General features: G+C 34.7%; 1 protein-coding gene across 1 annotated transcript in view; it reads left to right on the top strand.

Moving 5' to 3' along the window:
* Positions 1–24,029, top strand: part of EYS (eyes shut homolog) — a 742,046-nt gene that overhangs the window by 477,449 nt on the left and 240,568 nt on the right. Inside the window, exons 32-34 of the mRNA XM_066180316.1 lie at positions 3,794–3,984; positions 5,674–5,765; positions 21,312–21,462. Of these exons, the coding sequence (XP_066036413.1) occupies positions 3,794–3,984; positions 5,674–5,765; positions 21,312–21,462 (434 nt within the window). The remainder of the gene's footprint in view (positions 1–3,793; positions 3,985–5,673; positions 5,766–21,311; positions 21,463–24,029) is intronic.

The following is a 24,029-nucleotide window of genomic DNA, read 5'->3' on the forward strand; positions in this document are numbered from 1 at the left end:
CCAATAGCTTGAACAGTAGGATTTTTTTTCCCAGGTGTAATACAACAAAAAGAATAGCAGAAGAAAGAAGAGCATTATTATAATCCTCTTTGTTCCTGAGGCCATGCAAACTGCAGGGGATGCATTAGACATAGAAATACATAGAGACAAAAGCTCAATCACCAGGAGCACATGCTTATGAACATATTAAAAGTTTTAATTATCTATCTCCCTGCCTTTAAAAACCAAGACTTACAATTGTGTAGCTCTCAAAAAATTTTAAATTTGCAGGCCTCCATTGTGAAGCTCGTGCAGCTGGTACTCACTGGAATACAGAAAACCAGTAGGGAGTGGCAAGAGTTAATGAAGCTTGCCTGTCAACTGTGTTTCAGACCTTCCTGTGTATCTGCTTACTATTGCAGCTGAATCTCAAACCTTTGAACATTCAGACATTAATATGAAGTCTAGTAAACACAAAAAAACATGGAGAGCTGGATGTACGCTAGGGAGTAAGTTAAAGCTGAGAGGATTTTATAGGCCAAAGGGCTTGTCTGTTTCTTAGGAAAGCAAGTGTTAGACATTCTTAGGGAAAGATATGATACAGTTTCAATTTTTCTCTTTTTTCTTCTAAAGGCTTGGGGGACGAGTCCTCTCCGTTAGGACAAAAAACAGACTAGGAAGCCAGCTCCAGAGGTCAAATGAAAAAACTGCATCTAAGTGCAGTAGAAGGATTATAAGCAAAGCTTATGTTCTATAAAAAGAAATTGTGTACTGTTACAAACAATGTGAGAATCTTAATAGGTAAAACCACATAAGTGATTTATGTTAATAGCTGTTGTGGGAAGATATGTAGACTATTTGTTATTGCAGAAGCATGTTTTTATGGGTTTTACAGAAACCTGGAGCCTGCTAAATATTCTTCAGTGCTTTCTCCCATTAACTCTTTACATATTTGTGGACACAGAGCAATTGCAGTAATTTTACTGCAGATGATTTGTTCACAAAGTTTTCTGTTTAGCAGCATGAATGCATTTTTCAGAAGCCAAACTGGCCTCAAATCCATGGACTAGTGGAGTGTATTGTCTTGCAAGGCATCATCATCTGTTGCAGTATGAAAAAGAAATGGATGTTGGTCAGAATAAAGTTACAAGTTTTGTCTATAGTGCTTGCTACAATTTCATATATAAAGCTAAAGGTAGATGCCACTAGCTTGTGCTGGTTTGGTCTTTCTTGAATTTTAGTTGATAATTCAGTCTGGCCTCAGTTACCAGAGTTAAATGACAGTTTCAGAAATCATGAATAAACTGTTCCCACACCTACCTTTCTATTTTTTTCTCCACATGATTACAGATCTTACTTTTCTGTGAGATCTAGGGTTTCAAATGCCTTGTGTTAGCAAATCTCAGAAGAGCTGAGATAGTTTTTACCTGTTCTCACACGTTAACTTTATTATACGCTGAACAATGTGGGAAAGAAAAACAACCCAACAATAAAAACAACCCAGCTCCAAAATATTGGGAAGGTAACAGAAGGATTTAGGAGTGCAGGAAGGGGATGTTGTGTGCAACTTTGCTGTCTTTTAGCCAGGCTGATCTCCTAAATGGATCAAGAAAAAGAGATGGTTAGATACCAGGCTTTCAGGAGTGTAGGGATAACTGACTGGTTTCTTGGGATAAACAAAACCTATTCAGGGGGCAATTCAGGGCAAAGAGAATGAGAGAAAGATTTAGAGCTCAGTGGCTAGCTCAGGAAGGAAAACAAACAAGGTTTAGGGATTGGCAATAATTCTCTAAAGCCTTTTCTTTGAGAAATTGTCCTGTCTATAAAATGTAAAAACCTTTCTGTACAATTTTTTTAGATTAAATTTTCTGAAATTTACACCTACAGGCTTATAGCTCAGAAAAGAGTTTTTAGATCCATTTAAAATTGTAAAAGCTCTTATTGCAGCACTGGTTATTGACTGGTATTGCTTGAAATTTTTGGTCTATTTTACTGCATGTTGCATGTATGCATATGTTGATGATTCTTATATAGTACTGAGAATTTCTTAAGAGCTTTGTTTGAGATTTGACCACAATGACTCTGACTTTGTAAATAGGTTTACGTGAAGTTACAAAAGGATGAAATTCAGCATACTCTTACAGTGATACACAATGTTTCAACATCAACAGTTTTTGTTTTATCCCAGTATCACTTTTGTTCAGAGTTTAAGCATATATAGTGAGGTATTTGCTAGTGGAATTTTTGTCACAACAGATTAAAATTTTACATATTTGGGAAAATTAAAAGAGATCTGTGACCTTCAAAGATACTCTAAACCCCTGTAGAGATGATTGAGTTCAATTTGACCAGAGTGAAATAGAATAATTCACTTATGTTTTATGTATTATTTACAGATTCATATTGTTTCACCAATATTTTTCATGAGATGGGTAGATTGTTAACATTTCTTTACATTTTTATCAGTCTCATGAAGCTGATCAAACAATTGCATACCATGACAATAAAGCATATACCTGCTTCTACAAAAATCAAAATACTTAAGTCCTCATTTTACATGTATGGAAGAGGACACATATTTTTAAGTCTTTATGAGCAGACAAATGTAATGATCTCAAGTACAAGTACAAAAACCAAAGTGCAAAACTGCAGCTGTATATGAATAGGTACTTACTTGCATGTCTCTTCCCTTGTAAAAACACAATAAGTGAAAGAGAAAGAAAAGGATGGGAAGGGGGAAAAAAGGGGGAAATTGAGGGAAAGTGAGCAATAAATGGAGAGGAGAGAAAAGGGAGGAAAAGAAACAGGAGGAAAAGGGAGGAAAGAAAGGAGGAAAAGAAGAAGGGAAGGGAAGGGAAGGGAAGGGAAGGGAAGGGAAGGGAAGGGAAGGGAAGGGAAGGGAAGGGAAGGGAAGGGAAGGGAAGGGAAGGGAAGGGAAGGGAAGGGAAGGGAAGGGAAGGGAAGGGAAGGGAAGGGAAGGGAAGGGAAGGGAAGGGAAGGGAAGGGAAGGGAAGGGAAGGGAAGGGAAGGGAAGGGAAGGGAAGGGAAGGGAAGGGAAGGGAAGGGAAGGGAAGGGAAGGGAAGGGAGCAGAAACAGTAGAGGAAAGGAGTGGGGAAGGGAAAGACAAGATGAAAGAAGGGGACAGGAAGAAATAAAAAGTAAAAGAATCCCCTTTTAAGTGTAGTCATATGTCATCTGATGGGCTTGAAGCCATTTATTCATATACCTTTTCTATTTAGACAAGAGTTGCAGCTGCCCTTGCCAGGTATTGCACAGGTTGCTGAATGTTAAGGGGTTTATAGATAAATCAGACAAGCTGGATGTAGACCCAAGGGAAATTTTCAGCTTTCACCCTAGCACCACAAAACAGTTGATATACTATTAAGGTGCCAACTTCATGATTAGGTTGTAGAATGTCTTCCTTCCTTTCCATACTGTGTAGTTTCTGTAAAGACTTCAAACCCATTCGTTCTTGCATCTAGGTTTGATGAAAACACCTAACTTTGAAAAAAATGTTGATCCAAAGCTGCTAGACATGTACCAAGTCTTTCATCTTTGTAGCCCAGTCTTTCAGGGATTGATGTATATGCTTGCTTAATATAATTTGACCAAAACCTTTATGTCTGGTTTTATGAACTGAGTGTTAACCTTTGACAGAAGAAAACTAATATCATTTTTCAGATTAATATCTGAATCCTTGAAAGATGTAAAAAAATATCAAATATCTTTGCAACCACTACCAGAATAAGAAAGCAGAGTGTGAAGAAGAAAAATGTCTTTATATCCTTACATGTCTCAAAATTCTATTCACAGATTTCAGTTATGCTCACTACTATGGTGATTCTTACCTGGAATTTCAAGGCTTACATTTGAACATGCAAAATTTCATCCACCTGGAATTTAAGACCTATAATCCTCATGGACTTCTCCTGAATATTGAACAGAGCCCAGAAACAATGCAACATTTTTTAATTCGGCTTGTCATCAATAATGGTACTTTGCAGGTAAGGCATCAAAATCTCCCACTGAAGGAAAAGTAAATAAAAGTTTCAATTTGTATATATATTTTTTTTTTCTTTACTTACTGTAGAAGATAGTAAATAAAGCTACAGAGATTCTTGGCATCTTCAGTATTTTAAGGAAAATAGTTGTCCAACTTGCACTCTTTTATGTCCAGTTCTTTGCTAGTATGATCAATAATAGAAGACTACACATTAAAACACAAAACCCAAAAAATTTAGGTTTTGTCTTTAAATGTGGTACAAATTAAGCTACTGTATCTTATACCTAAACTAGCTGAAGTTCCTCAAAAGGAATTTCATTAGAATTGTCAGAAAGAAAGCTTATGACATAGGCATAGGAACTGAGTGAATTGTCATAGGAAAATTTACCATGTTATGGAATATAGTGCATCTTTTTTTACAATGTTTCTCTATGTAGAAATCTTTCACTTCATCTATTATTAAAATCACAGTTCCACAGGGTCAGGAAAAAAGCCCATTTCTTTGGTTTTTGTGGACAGACTAACTAGGAATATATTTATTTGCAAACTTTAAAGAGTAAAGTATGTATCATGGTATGTTTTTACCTTCCACAAATCATTCCATCTTTTCTGAAGAAGGCATAAAGCTAGAGTTTTATGAAGACATAGGCAGATGCTACAGAGGATATAAAAAGATATTAAAAGTTATCTTTCTCATAACTTATCTCATATTTTCCTGCTAAAGCTTTCCCAAAGTATCTGTAATTATATTCTTTTGTAAGAGCTGTGAAATGTCTGTTAGAAAAAGCATTTTTGCCTTCATGTTTAAAGACCATGACCATACTAAACAGATATATAAACTGAAGATAAACAGAAAAAAAGAAAATTACCTTTTACTTTATTTTATGTTTCGATTTTTTTGTCTTTTATTATCTTGTGACTATCTTTGTCCAGAAAAAAAAAAATGAGATTAGTTATGGGCAGTAAGTTATCCCAGGTTTTGAAAATGTTGATGGCTTTAAGTTCATCTTACTTGTATTCATGGAAAAGTAATGATGCAGAAAAATATTTTTCTAACATATCATAAGCACCATAAAATATGAAAGTACTTTAATTGACACAAATCTATTCAGAGATTCCAGTGTGCCATGTTAAAACTAATTGAATTCACTTAATCATTCACAAAGCTGGTCAATTAAATGTAGATTAAAGGCCCAATGAACAAATGGTTCTAAGCTCACAATCAAGCTACAATTACAAGTAGACAAACCATGAAATCAAGTGCTTGTTCACATTAGTATAGGAAATTAAATGGTGCTCCAAAATGCTCGAGCCTGCATGCTACATTACGTGTTTGGAAGTGTAAGGAAGCCATAAAATGGTAAGTAAAATTCACCTATGGCCAGTGTTAATTTCAGATGTGTTGCAGATGGTCGATTCTTTGCAGATCAGACCTATAATATCTGATTACACAATACACAATGATTAAAGCATTTTCATGCAGGTTAGGAAGCATATATGTGTACTTGTATATTTCTGGTACAATAGGCTTCCTTATCCAGAATTTTTAATGAAACATTAATTTTCCTTGATATGCATGACATCTTTCAGGTTTTTTTGAAACCATTTATTATTTTAAAATTCAAGTTTTTATGTCTGAAACTGTTTATTTATGAGAAATAATGTAATTAAACCTTTTCCCACTCTGTAGTACCAGTATTTATGTGATGAAGCAGCAGAAGTCAAAAACATCACTACCACTGCTAGAGTGGACAATGGACACTGGTATAATGTGCAAATTAGGTAAGTTTACTGTTGCCTGTTTTTATCATTGTTTCAAAGAGCATATAGATTTGACAGTTAGTAAATTCCACAGATATTATATCTCATTGACTATGATACCTGAACATATACAGGAAAATCATGTTATGGCAGTCTAGACATGCATGGAAAGAATGTTTGTAACTACAGTTGGACAGTGCTCATTGCATCCCTGATGTGCTTAGTGGAAATAAATTCATTCTCATTGAAATAATTTACTGTAGCAAACATAAACATTCAGTCACGGAAGATGCTGAGCAGTAGCTCCAAGCTACTCAGTCCAAGAAATAGTTGAATTTCCAACAATGAGAGTGTGACTTCAGGGAAAGAAATAGATAGAAGCTGTATCATGACTTTCATTGCTGTCACTGACTTGCAACTCGTTATAGGATATATTATTCCTGTAAAAGTAATAACACTTGCAACTGAAGGCGAATAAAATGAAAATAAAATGAGGTAGGAAAATGAGCTAGGTAGTTGGCTTTCCTTGGTTTTTGTACATGGATGTATCTAATGACCAAATAGCCATGCTCATAGAATCTACAGCCTTGGAAGTGAAAGTTTTGGGTTCACTTTATAGGAAAGTTAGGCACCTAGTGGGCTGTCTGGGTGCCTAGTTCCTACTAGGTAGCTTAAAATAGGTCCAGTCATCTTGTCCAGAAGAAGAAAGCAAGCTAGCTGTCTGCTTGTCTCTCAGGAGTAAGTTAGTCCTTAAAAAGTTGGTGGAGGAGTGCAGAGGGAACAAAAACCTTTTCCTGGAATAGGCCTTTTATAGCGATATCTGTCCAAACATTGTGAAATTAAGAACTTTTGCAGGGCAATACTGTACCCCTTTCCTTCCATGGGAAATGTAGTGGAGTGTGTATCCATTATACTGTATCTTGCTGCCTCAGATGTGGCAGTGAGTACTCAGTGAGGAGAATTAAATTCTGTTACTGCATTTCAGTTACCATCGCTACCATTTTTTTTTCTAGCAAGTAGTAGTCCAGACCACTCAGTAACATACACAAATTAATGCAAGGAGCAAAAGCCAGCAATCCACTGCAGCTGTGCTCATCACCCAAAAAGGAACACCATAAACCAAGCTATGGTAATGGAAGCTAAATGCAAGCTAAAAGCTAAAAGCAAGCTCCTCTGTGACCAGGAATAAATGCAGCACAGAATCTCTATGACACTGATAAAAGTGAGATTCTCTAAAATCTAGTAACATACAGAGTTCTGTTTATCTCCTGGTTATGACTCCCTCTCCCTATCAAATAGAGAAATAGAGAAAGTAAATTGGAAAATGTTTTTTAGAGAAGAGATATAAATATGAAAAAATCATTAGCAGCCTCTACATGAATAGAGACTAAATACCCAAGTACTCTGCAAGCCCATTAAAGACAACCGAGGGGATTCCAAAGAAGACAAATCCCAAGTGACACAGAAAGGGGATAAGGAGTGGAAACATAAAATTTATAGTTACTTAGATAGTTTATATCCATTAGAATTTAATTGTTATTCCTTTGTTGTTCATTGTAAGAATGATTTAAGGTCCTGAAAAGTATGAATACCTGAAATCTCAGTAATGTGGAAGTCTGTACAAGAACAGCCTTTCCCCTAGCACTGAAGCAGTCAAACTGCCATGTCATTGTCATCCATCAGAGATCCACTAATTACCATGATGCTTTAATAAGTACACTTATTCTATGCATTTTCCCCCTACCCCATCAAGTAGAAAGTAACTTGAGTCTCTAAATCAGCCCGTGACTATAGCCCATGACAAAAGAAAACCAACCTAATCTCTATATTTTGCTTTTTCCTTTTGAGCCTAAAAAGAAAGGAACTTTCTTTCATTTGTAGGAAATTATTTCAGGACAGCACAGGAAATAGGCCACACTTATTTTTCCCGCTGAAAAAAGAAGGCGTGCATACCGTTCATGGGATTCAGGCTAGTTATAGAACAATTAAAAATTAATCGTTCTACTTACTTTAGAAGAACTGGAAATAGTTCTGGATGTTCTAAGATGACATTTGCAGATAACACCTAGTGTGAGGGTGTTGATTCACTGCAGGGTAAGAAAGCTCTGCAAGAGGGATCTGGGCAGACTGAATCCATGGGTCAAAGCCAATTGTGTGAGTCTTATGAGTAGGGGCTGAGGGAACTGGAGCCATTTAGCTGGGAGAAAAAGAGGCTGAAGGGAGACCGTATAGCTCCCTGCAACTCCCTGAAAGGAGGCTATAGTGAGATGGGGGTCAGTCTCTTCCCCCAACTAACAAGAAATCAGACAAGATGAAATGGCCTCAAGTTGCACCAGGGGAGGTTTAGGTTGGATATTTGGAAAAAATCTTCACAGAAAGGCTTGTAAGATGCTGAAAGAGGCTGCACAGGGAAGGGGCTGAGTCACCATCACTGGAGATATTTCACAGTCATGTAGTCATAACAGTTAGGGCTATGGTTTAGTGTTGGACTTGGCAGTGCTGGTTTAACAGTTGATCTTGATGTTCTTAAAGATCTTTTCCATCCTAAAAAATTCTGTTATTCCATGATTCTAAGATTCAAAATCTTAGTGATGTAGATGTCAGAAAGATTTGGAGTTGCTTCTCACTGTCATCTCATGCATTTTCACATGTACTTAAGGTAATTATAGTATATATCCTGTATAGATATGCTTTACATTTTTTACCTTTGTTGGCAATTAAATATGTATTATTAACAGTTACTTTTGATAGAGTCAGTCTGGAAATATGTGTTAATTATTTTATAAAGTTGTAATTTCATTTAATCAAATGCAGTGTAATACAGCATAATAAAACTTTAAAAAATTTTGGTGAAAAATTGCTGTAACTTATTCAACAACTTTCTAAAGGCTTGCAAACATTTGATCTTCTCAGAACTGATTTTCAGTGAGATAAATATGTTAAGTTTTGAACAATGATATCTGGGAAACCAGTGAAGTTAAATGGGAATGTAGAAGATAATGCATATTGTAATATAGTGAATATGCACATGTGATTTTCTTTATTGTGCGTCTGTTAAGCATTATGAACAGACATTGTGGATAATAACAATAAAAAAATTTTTTTTGAAAGAAAATGCCAATTTTTACTTTTTTGATGTAATCCTAATTATTTGGAGCTTTTTTTGATGTAGTCCTGTGATGGAAAGGATTTGTCTTTTCAGTTCAGGAAAAGCAATGCATTTCAGCTACTGGAGATAAACCATCTTCAAAGAGCATGCTGCCTCTACAATATCACAGTAAATTAAAGTAGACTTAAAAATAGTGAGTGCTGTTTAGTACCAGTTTAAGTGCAGTGAAAATTAGATAGTGATAGTATCTTCCTTTTCTGCTTACAGGAGAACATTTTACTGCATCATTTATCCCACAGAAATAATTCCTGTGTGAACAAAAGAAATGTTATACCATATAATGTTTGCAAATAAATGTGCATATTACTGTCAAACAATGTTCTTTATCCAGTTCTCATGGTTCACCATGATATTCATGCTGAAAAAAAAATATAGCAGGATTGCTAAAGTAAATTTTTCTTGATGATGGAACATTGTGACTACAAAAACTAGTAATTTAATAAATTTTGGTGCAATATTAGGACTGTATTTGCTTCAAAATCTGGGATATCTTGAATAATTTGTGTTAGGATATAACTTTTTGCATTAGATTAGTCTAATTTTTGGCATTGGTTGCTAAAACCAACATGCTGCCAAGGTTTGCCTCAGAGCAGTGCCTGAGAGTTCCATTTCATGTGTAAGGTACTGTAGTTGTATACTAAATCTGTTAATGAAACTTCATTGCAGCTGTTTCACTCACGTTTCTGACTATTGTTTTGGTTTTCTTAGGAATGTTACCAGGGAAGTGAATGAGCTACGGTGAAAGATGGATATGGGCAATATCCCAGAGGGATTGGATTATTGCAGGATATTATGAAGGGAAGGAAATGTTAGACTCAAGCACTGGAAGGTTTACATGTTTGGTTTTATAGTGAAGATACAATCTTCTCATTCTAGCCTTTATAATTCTGCCTCCATTAACTGCTTTATGATTTTTCATCTTGAATGTTTGTCATCAAAGCAAGTTGATAATATGTATTGCAGAAAAAAACCAAAACTGCAGCAGCAATATTAGAAATTTGCCTTTTCTTGGCCCAATATTCTCCATTTCAGTACTGATAAAAATAGCTTCCTCAATTATATGAAAAGTGTTTTTATTTTAATTTTAGTCTCAGATCATAATTGTCAATTGCTTTAGCAAATTGATTATGCAGTAGATATCATGAATACACTTCATTCTTTTATATGTCTATCCACATTGAAATTTTTTAAATTGTCTGAGATCATTATGATTAAAATCTGGTGGAGGTGCTCCATCAGAAACTGACTGCAGAATCTGGAAATTACTTTTCAAAGGGTATTTTATTCCTCTCCTTTAACTCCTATTGTTTGTAATTTGAGCTTTGCACTAGTTACCTGTAGGACTTTTGGTGATTGATTGTCTTGCTTTTGAGACGTAAAAGTCATCTGATTTCTTTAGTCAGAAAAAGATCTTTCTAATCATGCTATAATGCAACATATGCTCACTCAGGAGCTTGTAGGTTGCTTGGTTTTGACAGTTTTTTATGAGGGTCTGAGATAATCCATATGGTGCAAAGTATGCTGTATTTATTATCCTTCACAACATGCTGCAAACCTCATATTTTCCCTGGGGCTTTTAGGCAGGTAAGATAAGCACATGTTAGATAAAGTAGGTAGAAAATCCTGCAGATGCTTCTCTGTTTTGTTTGTCTTTGGTACTTTTTATTTCACTTTTATTGTAAATTCCTTTTTTTTTTTTTTTTAATATCACAAAGGTGCAGAACTTTGACCTTCATTTTCGGCATTACAGCCCATGGGTGAAGAAGTCACTCACTTTTTTTTTCATGTACCATATAAATTTCATATACTCTACTTAATGATAACATATTTAATGGTCCATATCCTCAAAAACCGGTGTAAGTCAAAACACATTATTAGCAATTGCTGCTGTTTAGTAAGAGAACTGTATTCAATACTTGTAAAATGCAGTGAGAAATATATTCTTGATATAAAATAGCTTCAGGGTCTTTTAAGTTTCTTTGCATCTCCCAAGAAAGCTCTCAATGAACTTGCATCAGCTGCAAGAAGTTTAAGTATGCAGACCCAGCAGGGTTTAACCTGTTTTATATTTGTTACCAACACAAAAGATTTAGGAATTTGCTGGACCTCTAAACTGGCCATTGACAGGGTCTTCACAAACATACTTTCTTAGCCACAGTCATGCTGGTCTTTTTCTCAACCATTCTAAAGTGCCTAGTGTAAAACTAGGGGTGAATGAAATATAAGTGCTGGCTTATCTAATAATTTCTAATTTTTATATGGTCTGAAACTTTTCCCAGATCAGTGGAGCTTACTTGGAAAAAGTACAGGCTATTATACTTAGTCCAATTTATTTATGACATATTAACACTGGTAATAACATGAGATTTGTATTTTCTTACTTTCACTGTATGTTAATTCCTAAGTAGATTATATCTGCTACTTAATGTCCAATATACATTGCAGAGATGCTAAATCACTGAAAACAAACTGGTTTGAGAATATAGTTTAGAAATACAGGAATTTTCATTTAATATGGAATGAAAATAATTAAAACATTGGAAATATTGATACTGATGTCAAGACCTGTGTTTGTAAAGAGGAAAATAGGAATGAGTTGATCATGAAAAAAATTGGAAGGATTCTTTTTCATTTTGCTTTGGGGATTTTGGACAAAGAAAAAGAAATTTAACACCAAATACATATGGTAACTGTCACACAGATGAGCAGGAAAAATGAGCAGGGAATACCCCAAAACGGGTATTATGGAATACTTGTGAAAGAAAAAAGATGCTAGTTTTGTAACAGCATAGATTGACTATTGGCACAAGTAACTCATAAAGTGGACAACTAATTTCTGGGGGCTGAAGATTTCTGTTACAGGGTGACACTATTACTGCCTGCTAGCAGAGCATGACAGTACCACAGAAATGGTAATGCTGGACTGAAGCAACAGAATCAAAGGAGATTCTGGTTTATGAACTGTGAAATTGAAGCCAAATAAGAATCAAAAAACACTAAATAGAGGAAAAGTTTTGAAATCTTGCTAGTCAGAATATATATGTTTTCCAGTTCATTCTACTAATGTGCACAGTGCATTTACAGAGAGTTAATTTGATTTTAAGCCTTTCACAGATAAGCAGAGGAGGAATCAAGCCAATAATATTGCCTCCTGTGACTAATCTTTTTTTTTTACTTTATCTCATAAATACTTTATAGCTTAATGTATCTTTCTATTTTGGAGCTGGAGTTGTTTAGCTGGAAGAAAAGGATGTTCGGGGGAGACCATGTTGCTCTCTATAACTTCCTGAAAGGAGGTTGTAGCCAGGTGGGGTCAGTCCCTTCTCCCAGGTAACAAGACAAGAGGAAATGGCCTCAAGTTGTAGCAGGAGAGATTTAGGTTGGATATTAGGAAAAATTTCTTCACAATATTGGTTGTTAAGCACTGGAAAAGGCTGCCCTTGATGGTTGAGCCACCATCACTGGAGGTATTTTTTAAAAATTTTGAGGTGGCACTTAGGGACATGGTTTAGTGATGAACTTTGCAGTATTGGGTTAATGGTTTGACTGGGTTATCCTAGAGGTCTTTTCCAACCTTAATTATTGTATTATTCTATAATAATTCTCCCTTTTTAATTACTTAGAGCACTTTGGAAATAATGACTCTGTAGATGCTAGAGACCAATAAAGCATCTCACTGAAAAACAGATAAGAAAACTGATCCATACTCGGGTTGGTCCATACATAGGTTGAATAGGAGAATGCATTTATTATATCTGCTGCTGAACAATTATTAAGGAAAGAGATATACCATACATTAATTTATATTTACCCAGTTTCCTTTGTGAATAAGCATGGATTTCTGTAGCTGAAGATCATTTTTGTGCACAAATACCAGAAAGTAATGCTTCTACTGTTCTTTGAAGTGTCTTTATTATGGAAAACAAAAGTATATTTTAATTCTCGATTTAGAAATTTTTTCCTGACTAGATATTTCCTTTCTTTGTCTCTCTTTGTTACAAAAAGGAAAGGAACAACTTGCCCCTCTTACTGACTGCTGCATATTGCCAAATGCCATATCTGTTAGAGATATTGTCTAAACAATTTATCTACTTGCTGGAGGCTTTTCCTCAGGGTATGTCTTTAGCTGGTTCTCTGTTTAAACGTATTTCAATTCTATTCTATCCCATGTGATCTATACAACAGTTCTTAACTCTATTGTTCACATTATTGATTTCACAGAACATTCAAAATTTTCTTAGCAGAATAACTCAAATTGCTAGTTTTTAAAATAAAGTAGCAACATTATCAGCTGACTTTTTAAATACATTTTAAATATTTTTTCCTTATAAGAAGTAATAGAATGTAGCAGTATCATATTTCTGAATGGATTTTTGTTTTAGGAAAGCAGACCTAACATATATAATAAACACATTCTGGTGTTTCCTTTTATACACCTAAATGCACTGAGGTCTTTTATTTTGTAAGCCAAGTGATTTTAAGAATTTATGTTTTCATATGTGATATCAATATATTTTATATAATATATGCATTTTAATAAAGAGTAAATATACTAGCTAACACAAAGGAAGTTTAGTGGAAAAAATACAGTGTAGGCTTTAAAAAATATTTAATGAACTTCTTTTTCTCTCTATGGATGAATGTATGATATGATTTGAATACAGCATAAGGTAACATAAGCCACCATTTTTGTCTAAGTTAAAATTTCTAAAAGTTCTCGGGTTTAGATTTTCAGGCCAGAAAGGAAAATTTATTTGACCACCAAGGGACCACTAGTTTGACATCTTCTATATCTTAGATGATCAATATTTTGTTTGCAGTCTATGAAAAAACATAGACTTCAGTTAAGTCATCCTTCTATTAAATATTTTTCTAAGATGCACTCTACTGTGGTCACCTCTTCCTAAACCCACAGCATCAGTGAGCAGTTTATGTATACAGATAATTCTGTCTGGCAAACCCCAGCCAGTACTTCAGTAAAAAGTGGAAAATAAAATTAGGTAAAGATTCCCTTCTGACTCTGCTAACCCTGTGTCTCAGGTATTGAGGTAATGCTCAGGACTGAGCCGGCAGCAAAGACATGTAAGAGGTGTAATTCACTCTCACCTCAAAGATCTTTTTGTCTGCTAGATACCTTTTCACCACTCTCTTATTTGAGACATGTCTGGAAAAGGGAGAAATGAAAATAATTAGCCGGTTCTGTAGTGGGAGAAAAATGGTGTTAGGCACTGCACATTGCGTTCAGAAACCTGAAGCCATAAATTGTTATTAAAGTTATTGTACTGCAGCAGATATTAGGCAGCATGAGTATTCAAAAGAAGACGCAAGCAATCCTTTTCTCCACTGAATAAAGCAGGTTATGCAAATAAAAAGACAAACAGTATAGCAGTCTTGTTTACTGAGACAGTGCTGTGTGAATTCTGTACACTGTAACTCCTACTTAGCAAGAAGGAAGCTGGCTTTCTACTTTATCCCACATGAATCCCTTTCAGTCAGAGTTATCTGGAGGCAGGGAGACTGCACCTCTTCTGAAAGCAAATAAGCTTTTTCTCCCTGAAGGGCAGGATGGAGCTTGCAGAGAGTCTGCAGCAGCAGCACAGACATAAAATTCTAAAAAAAAAGAAGACAGAGTCTTCCTACTATAGGTGCCAAGCACTAAGGTGAGCCTTGTAAAGCCATGGAAGGGAGATTTTGTTAAGGAACAACTCTATCTAGTAGAAAATTTATTTCAAGTTGGAGAATAAATTTGCTTTCAAGGCTTTTATTTAATCATGTTATTGCTACATTTTCATTATTTAAAAAAATAACCTTTTAAGAATCTAGTTATCTTGTGTGCTAAATAAAGTCTATCCTTAATTAGAGGGCTCATGTCTTTTTGGATAAGTTACTCTAACAAAGGGAAGACAATTCAGAATGCCTTCAAAGGGACACTTTTGCCCTCAAAAGTCTTGGTTGTTTTTTCCACATTTAAACCACTTTATTCTTCTTCTTTCTTTGTTTGGCTACTGACCCACATTGCCAGGGCTCATATAGGGTACTTTGCCTAAGCTGCCTTTCAAACCACACCTGTAACTATATAAAATGACTGAGATTATCCAGGCTCCATGTTATCTGCTGTATATACTCACAGCCTACCACTAACTTCAGAATTTCTTTAAAACGTTAGCTTGGAGTTTATCTTCTTAAAATGATCACTTCAACTTTCTTTCAGAAACAAAATTTCTGTCAGTAAATAATCATGGGGTTATACTGCTGATGCTACACGATGATACTCCTTTTGGACTGTGTAGGAAAGATCTCAGTCCTGCATTGTCAGACATGGCAGAATACCTTTTGCTATTCTGAAGTCACTACAGCAATTACTTTCTTCATTTAGCGAGAACTAAGATGTCGCAGAGAAAGGAATAGTGGAAATGGATAAAAGCGGGAAATTATGTCAGAGAAACTTGACATTAATATTTTTTGTATCTATTATTTAGTTTCCGGAAATTGAGAATAATGAAAGTAGATTTGTGCTTACACAGCTGTCTGAGTACAGGAAAAAAAATCCCACCCTGCACTGATCAACAAAACTAAAACAAAAGTTTAAAACTTATGGCACTTCTTTTCAGTGAAGAAATGTTATTTTATTTTATTTTGCATCAATGCAATGTTAAAAAATCTTAATTGAAACCAAAACCCATTATGAAATTGAAGCTTAAGATGTTGCACGTATTTTTTAATTTTTCCAGAGTGGCTATTTTTCACAAACTTCTTAAGAATCAACAGAGAATATGCAACTGCCTTTTCCTAGTAATGTCATTGAACGCAATGGATTTAATTATACTAAATTGATTCTAATAACAGTTAATAGTGATTTAATACCACCAATTAGTTTGATACAAACTGTTGTTTTAAAACCTCTTTAAGATAAAAGTTTACTTAGTCCTGCTAGATGTTGGGTACAAATCACATTCTTCACATTCTACACTTTCTGAGAACTCTACCTTAAAGAAGACATTCAGACATTAAAATTTAGAATCATGCAAGTGACAAATCTGTGGTGTATTGTGGTGTTTTCTTCCTCAGATTGTTTTACTAAAAAAAAGTTTCTTTCATAGCTACTTTATTTTGCTTTGGATCCCAAAAGAGATCATGAGTGTCACTTACAAGAATTAAAATTTTCTACTTTGTCTTCTGAAGCAGCTTATCACAGGGACAGAAACATAAAAACAGTAAAATAGGACTCTAATAACAGGCCAATAACAATACATCAGGCCTTTTTCTGTATTATTTTCTATGGAACATCAAAGGGTACTTGTGGATACTAAAAGTGGGTTCAGTGTTCTTTGGCTGCTTTGCCATAAGCATAGAACTTATATTAAGGAGAACACAGGGTATAGATATCAGAAAAAATATTGACCTGCAGAGCTGATGTAAATATGAATTCCCATTTCTCATTCCTATTTTTTTTTAATTAAAAACATTCTATAAGATTCACTTAAAATTACAGTGTTGCAAGTCTAAATTCAACTCTCAACTTTCTGCTGTCTGAATACTTGAATACAGTACTCTAATTTGAGTCAAAATTTTCCCGAAGTGACACATCTACATCAACTTTAAATAAGTGCATATAGTTTTCCAAGTTTAATTTCTGTAAGTAGCATCTGTGGTTGGTATGATGTGAGCAGCAAGAAACTAGAAGCAGGAAACTTTAAAGACAGAAAGGGCCAGAGGCATAGATAGCTGTTTTTTCTTTAGCTATATCTATAGTGGTAAATTACACTGAAATCTGAAGGCTAGTCTCTGGACTGAGGCCAACTGGCAGGTCTGAGGTCATGTCTGTAAACACTTTTACGGTAAAATAATTTGGCAAGGTGTGTTTGAAATGATTCCTGAATTGCACTAACCAGTAAACTCTACAAGTTTCAGAATTGAAGATAATATCTGACTTCCGTGGTAACTGTAACAGAAACAGTGATGACTTTGTAAAAATATGGATGGTTATATGTCAGGATTTGAACCCAAGCTGTAGACTTTAGTGTAGTAGTGTAAATATAATTCTGTGAAAAGAAAAAGGGGTACTACATTTATTTGTTTGTTTGTTTGTTTGTTTATTAGAATAGGAAACAAAGTTCATTTCCTCCCTTCCTAGCGTTATTAGAGAAATTTGCATCCTTAGCTTCATTGTTTTTATTTGTTTAGCTAAATAACAGTTAAATTTAAGACCAGACCAAGAAACTAGCTTCAGGTCCAGGAAATATGCTATCAGAGAAATGAGAAAATATATGTTGTTGACTAATCAGTTCATCTGCAACATGGAAATGTATATTACCTGGTCTCTCAGTAGGGCAAAGTCAGCACCAAGAGATGAGAGCAGTCTCAAATTATGCATTTTACTGTAGCATGAAAAATCTAATGACTGTGAGTGAACTGGTATATATTCTATCTAGATAAATCTACTGCAGGTACTAAGAGATTCTACCTATTCTGTAGATGTTATTTTTGTATGGATTTGCTGGGGTTTTCTTTGCTGAAGATTTTATTGTCTTAGGATTGTAGAATTTGGGGGTATTTCAGGCCAAAAGGGGCTTCAGGAAGTCTTTAGCCCTACCTCCTGCTCAAAGCAGGGCAAGCCAAGGTCAGAACAGGTTGCTCAGTGCTTTATTCAGTCAGATTTTGTAAACCTCCAACACTGAAACCTGTAAAACTTTCTGAGTAGAGAGGTCCAGATATTCCATTCCTAAACTTGCCTCTAACACCGTTGAAAAGCCATAAAGATTTCAAAACCAGTGCTAGGTCGAAACTGATCCAAACTTTTAAATGTGCATTAAGAAAAAGTTACTCTTGATTGTAGTGAGAGTAGGTTTATTGCTTTGTCATAATTTTATGAAAATAAACATTCTACTGCAAGGAACAGTTTGAGTATGAAACCAGAAAATCCAAACCTCCAGATACTGAGTGAAAAACAAGTTCTCCTCTTTTAAGCTAATAAATCCATAAATAATAACTAAATATAATGAAAGAGAAATATGTTCTCAGCTTTAATTAAACAATTGTATTCAATACAATTGGGGAAATTAGGGATTATTTGTTTTATAATATATGATAATAAAACTTCTTTTACTTCTGCTGGTTCACAACTTTATTTGGTATAGATGTTTTAAATATCTTGTTGCTTATGTTTAATAGACTGAATGCTAATATTACAAACTGAACAGTTTAATGGTATTACTGAATTATCGTTGTCTAGCATGGCCACATTCAAGTGAAATTTCTAAAGACAGGTGAAAGTTTCTGTCTTGCTTCTAGAACAAAAGATTCCCGTTTTCTATCAGAAAAAAAAGGTTAAAGAATTTTTATTCCCAGCAAGACTGCACAGCATGACTGACACAATATCTTTTCTGAACATCCCCCTCTCCCTCCTCCTCTTCTACCATTTGGTTTTTTTACTTTTTTTTACCATTTTATGATAATCCTAAAAATGTCACTTAATCATCAATGAAAAGTGTCAGAAGGTAAAGACATTATGTAAAGGGACTTGGATTTCATACAGACATTGCTGTGTTTAGGTACTCTTTATCAATAGTTATCAAATTATTGTCTGACCTTTCCATTGTTCTAACCTGCAAGGCACTGAGCAATGGATTTAGTACTGTTTAGACAGAATTCATCTTCAGGTTATAATTAATAGGCCAGTATTTAATCACTACATTTGTGTGATTACAAATGAGGAAACTGTGAACTATTACTGCTGGCTTGGACTGAGGCACAATTACTGGTAGCTTACCCAGCAAAAGTGCTTGAGAGTTGCTGTATGCATTTCCAAATTTATAATTATGCAAAAAGCCCTGTCGTCTTACTTGACCTTTAAATCACCCAATGTGCTGATTGTAGAAAAAGTATTTTAAAAGCCTGATGGAAATTTCATAGAATGCATATACGACCCAGTGATTGTATCATCAGCAAATGCTAAACAATAATGGTTTAAAGTCATTATTCTAATTTGGCCAGACCCTGCTAGATTCAATCAAACACAATCAGAGGTGCATGGCTGACATTCTAACAAGCTTAGGGCAAAGGCAGCTCATGCTTTGAATTGTATTAACTTGTTTTCTGACACCAAATACTGGGATTTAATTTCAAAATATTCTTTTGATATATGCACACAAAAAATACTTTTACATATCAGTCATATAAGCTATTAAGGACAAGCTAAAAATATGTCTAAACTTAATGTGAAAAGAACTACATCAATGTTGTGTTTGTGTGATTGAAGTACATACATGGTCATGTAACTAGTTACAACATTAACATCTCAAAACATGTAGAATAAATAGTAATTAAGAGAAAAACAGAAGAGAAGTTGTTTGAGCAGCTGTACTTCACTTAGCACATCTGTTAAATAGTTAAAAAAAGCCTGGCAGTTCCCCCTTGACCCTCTTCCACTCCATGTTAAGAATTATGCTGCATTAAAACAAGTCTGATATACAATATTTCTGAAATATTGCTATCTTATTATTATTCTTTTTATCATTACAATATCATTTTATCAGGTAGGGAAGAAATTTTAGATATTTACAAAATCGTATTTTTTTCCTTTGAAGTGTCAGTGCCACAATTTTCTGTAAAATGATATATCCAAGATGTCATACTGGCTTCAAACAGTAGTAAAAATTTCCTGACCATTGCAAATAGAGCTACAGAGAATGATTGTGCCAGTTACACACTTTATCAGCAAACTTCCTTTGTTAGTTATTAATGAAAACAGTGTCTTACAGAACCTTGTGTTTGTGCTTAGACATATAGCCCTTGTATAGTATCCAAAAAAAAAGTTTGGAAAAGCATTTCTTTCCTTGATTCCAGACACATTTAGCTCCTTTTTTCACATTCATGTTAGCCATTAATTATCAAGTTCAAAAAAACATTTGAGAGGATAACAAAAAAATGCCCTGAATCAATCCGTTAAGATGCTAGTTTTTAGTCCACAGAATCAAAACCCCAGTTTATTTCTCTTCTTCATTCTTGATTTTAGCAACAAACCAAATTTTTTGATTCTCCACCTGTAGTGATTTGCTAGGATGGACAGGCCATTTTGCATATACAAATATTTATAGGCCCTTCGTATCACCATGTTTGCATATTGTAAATACGTATCACCATGTTTGCATATTGTTCTGAAAGTATCTCAAAACAGAATTACATGGAGAACACAGAGAACTGTTTGCAAATGTTACTAATGTTAACTCTCCATTATGTCAGTTGAAAACACATAAAGAACTTTATTAAATAATATGTGAGAATCTATATATTACCGTATGACAGAATATAGTTAGGAAAACTTAAAATTCTCGGTTTTGAAAGAATTTTCAGAAAGTTGTTTTGCATTGTCAGATAAAAACTGAATTCATACAATACCTGCTGCATCCTATGCAAATTTTCCAGAGCTGTGGGTTTTTGGTTTGTGGTTTTGGAATTTTTTTTTGTTTTGGGTTTTTTGAGTTGTGGGGGTGGTTTGTATGTGCTGTTTTCACATAGATTCTTTGTGACACCCATATTACAAAGACACTTGTATAACGTTAAATATAGAGATGATTGAACTCTGATTTGTTTCATGTACATGGAGAATGATAAGCTGGAAGAAATTCACCCATGAAAAAACTGGCTTAGTTCTGATATTTCTTATTGTGCTTTCTTACATGAAGATAAAGTGATTGCTGCCAGTTGGCTATTGGAATGCAAATGACTTTTACATCATTTTAAAAAATTGAAAGAAACCTAGTTGTTTGCTTGGTACCTTCCTATCTACCTGGTTTGTTGTTGACAATGTATGCACGTTGATAGCAGCAACATTTTTAAGAAGGTATGTGAATGGAGGACGGAAATGGGAATGTATATATTAATTTCAGGGCCTAATATTACTGACTTCAGCTTTAGGAATGATGCTTTTGAAGATAAGTATTACAGATTATTATAGTATCTCTGCACTTTCTAAAATGCAGCTTGTTTTAAATTGCTTTTGTGGTTTTTATTTTGTGTGTGTGTGTGATGAGAAAGAGGGATATTTAAAATATTTCAGTTCAATTGATGTACTTTTTACAAATTACAAAGTTTTGTTGCTATTAAAAATTGTCTAAGTCTCTTTATTTAGTCATTTATACGCCTTGGCTTTTTTTAGCAATTAAACTGCCCTGATTTACAATATGGCTTCATTTTAATGGACTTTCAAACCCCAAAGACATGTCAACGTACAGCTTGTTAAACAGCTTCTTTTATATTTATTGTTCTATAATACAAAACAGCTATTTACTTGATTTTCTTTCCTTATTGGTTTAGTAACAGCCTAATTATTTTGTCAGATAGACAGTAATGTAAATAATATATGGTGCTAAAATGTGCCTATTTCTGCATTTGTGCAGGCAAGGCATGGTACCATGTGAAGCAGAGATGTCAGTCCTGAAGTTACCTTCAAATGCAATTATAACTAGAAATTACTGGTCTAGCTCTCATTGGCTTGAAACAGGATCCATATTTGTTGGTGGTTTGCCTCATCCTTACGCAGCAAAGCAGGTAATTATTATTGTTATTAATATTATTACTGTTGATGATGTTGTTATTATTATTATTTAAAATTGTATTATTTTTAGGAATGGCATGTTGATGTATGCATTTAATAACTGAAGAGATTTAAATCATGCAAAAAATAAAAATTACAGCTTTTTAAGGGTTACATCTGAGGGGTGAGTATGGTCCCTTGCAGAGTATTGCTCAAGTGTGGAACTTTGGAAAATTAACTAAAAGGGCATTATGGTCCAATGTTTTTATCTGACGTCCTGTTTCTCTTGAGTAGGGAGAGTAAAGGAGGAAAATATGGTCAAATTTAGAGTAGGTACCTTTTATGTCAGGTGCTGCTTCTATGAAGATGCGAAAAGTATGACTGCAATGGTTTCCAAAACAAAGGAGGCTCTGCATTCTGTGCTGGCTCAGAGAGGCATGTGTAAAAATGGACCAGGCAAGAGAGCGCTAACCCATGAAACTGCCTTTATGAATGAGAGAAAGCACAGCTATGAGGGGTAGCAGCTCGGGTAACCACGTGTGCAGGGATGAGAAGGAATATGCAGTGGGGCTTGTACAGAGTTAGAGAAGAAGAATACCCACAGGGTCGTGCAGAGGGTTGGAGACAAGCAGATCATTACTCAGGTGTTCTTATACAGGATTTTGGGGTGGAGTAGTCACAATAACTGATACACATCACTTAAGTGATTTCCATTACTTTTTTTTTCGCAGCAGAATGAGTATAGTTAGCAATTTCTGTTCCAGTTTATGACACTTAAACTCTTCATGCTTACACAGATCAAAGGCCCAGGCCTTGTAATTTATTTGAGACTGGCACCATACACCCAGGGCATCCTCAGTCCAGCTTCCAGCAGCATGGCCCCTCTGATACACAGCTCCCAATGCAGCTGGTTCAGCCTTCTACATCTTGTCAGGTGTCTAAGCACGGTGTGCACCTCAGCATTTCAGGGGCTATTGTCATAGCTATGTACAGATTTTTTTAATTAAATTTTTTACATAATATGCCAATTACGTCACTAGTCACATAGATCTGAGTTAGTCTCTGACTTTCACTTCTCCAGTTACAACCTGTGTTGCTACTTGGACTATTAACTCTCTTGTCTCATTCCCAAATGTGCTTCCAGAATGTAAAACTGTTCACCATTACATAATAAAGACTATCTGTAAGGGTTTGTGTTTTCCACGTCGTGAAATAAATTAAACTGTTAGGGCTGAGTTGGTGTACTTCAGGTCTCATTTACCTGAACAGGGATCTTTGGATTGCTGTCACGCCACAACAATAACAAAGTTAGACTGCAAGGGCTTTGTTTCTCCAGTGTACTGTAAAAATTGGACACGTGTATTCCAGTTTTCATCTTTTAAGCCATAATTTTGGGTAGGCTTCCCCCTGTGCAATTGATTTAACCTTTTTATTTCTGTTCCATTCTTCAGTAAGTGAAGGTCATCACGAGGCAAATAGAATCATTTCAAGCACTGGCATGTTTTTGATACTGCTACTGTAATGCAGCATTTCTAGATTGCTTTCACCTTATAATAAATTGCACAGTAATCAATGATGGGATAAGACTGTTGAAATAAAACTTAAAAGTTCTTTGAGTAAGTGTTTCTTAGGTTGTAAGATATTTTGCAAAAAGTGTACTTCAAAGTAGCTCATACTGACATTAAAAGGACATATCAAGTAGTATTCATGGTTAGAACTTTTCCCTTAATTCATATGCTCATGCACAGGTTATAGCTTCATCTGGGATAATTTATTGTCAGTAGTATATAGAATTTTATTTAATACACAAATGTATCCATACTACTGAGATATGTGAAAATCGTATTTTCAATGTTTAAATGACCTATCTTCTAGAAGCTAAGAGAAATTTTTGGAGGATACCCCAAAGAATTTATAATGAAAACTTAGAGAAGTTCAATTCATGAAGTGTATTTTGGAGAAGGTATAGAAGCAATTTGTTTGAGTGGTATAGTAATGATGTTATATGAGAATTAATTTTGAGATGAATAATAGCTCTTTACTAGCTAAAGGCCAAATAAAATCCAGAAAAAAAAATTTACATTAGGGAAGTTCAAATAGCAATGAAATACAATGGCTTAAAGATAATTTATTGCTAAAAATTTTGCCTGCATGTGTTGGATTGTCATATCAACATGGGCTTTCTGGCTTTGAGAATGTTGCAGTTCAATTCTATTCTTAATGCAGGATTAATAGGTGAGATGTAGTGGTTCATGATTGTTATCTAAATTAGATAATAGATGTGGGACATGTACAAGTGCTCAAGCTGGAGATACTTAACCTCTATTAGTACTTGGAAAGCATGTTCCCATTACTTCCCCAAAAAGGCAAAAATATATTCTCTACTCTCAGTTGCCCCTCTAGTTTTCCACTGAACTTTCTTGCAGCTTTCTTTCTAAGATGATCTCAGCCTTTACTACACTTAATTTTCTTTGCTTATTTGTGATTTTTGTAATCTTTTTGATCTTAGTATCTCATTTTGCTTAATTTTTATGTTTCTTTAGCTTCAGGGAAGTTCAATTTTCTTTGGCTCCCCTATCAA

Source organism: Chamaea fasciata, unplaced genomic scaffold (assembly GCF_029207755.1).
Source record: "Chamaea fasciata isolate MVZ Bird 193981 ecotype frontalis unplaced genomic scaffold, bChaFas1.0.hap1 SCAF_3, whole genome shotgun sequence".
Classification (NCBI taxonomy): domain Eukaryota; kingdom Metazoa; phylum Chordata; class Aves; order Passeriformes; family Sylviidae; genus Chamaea; species Chamaea fasciata.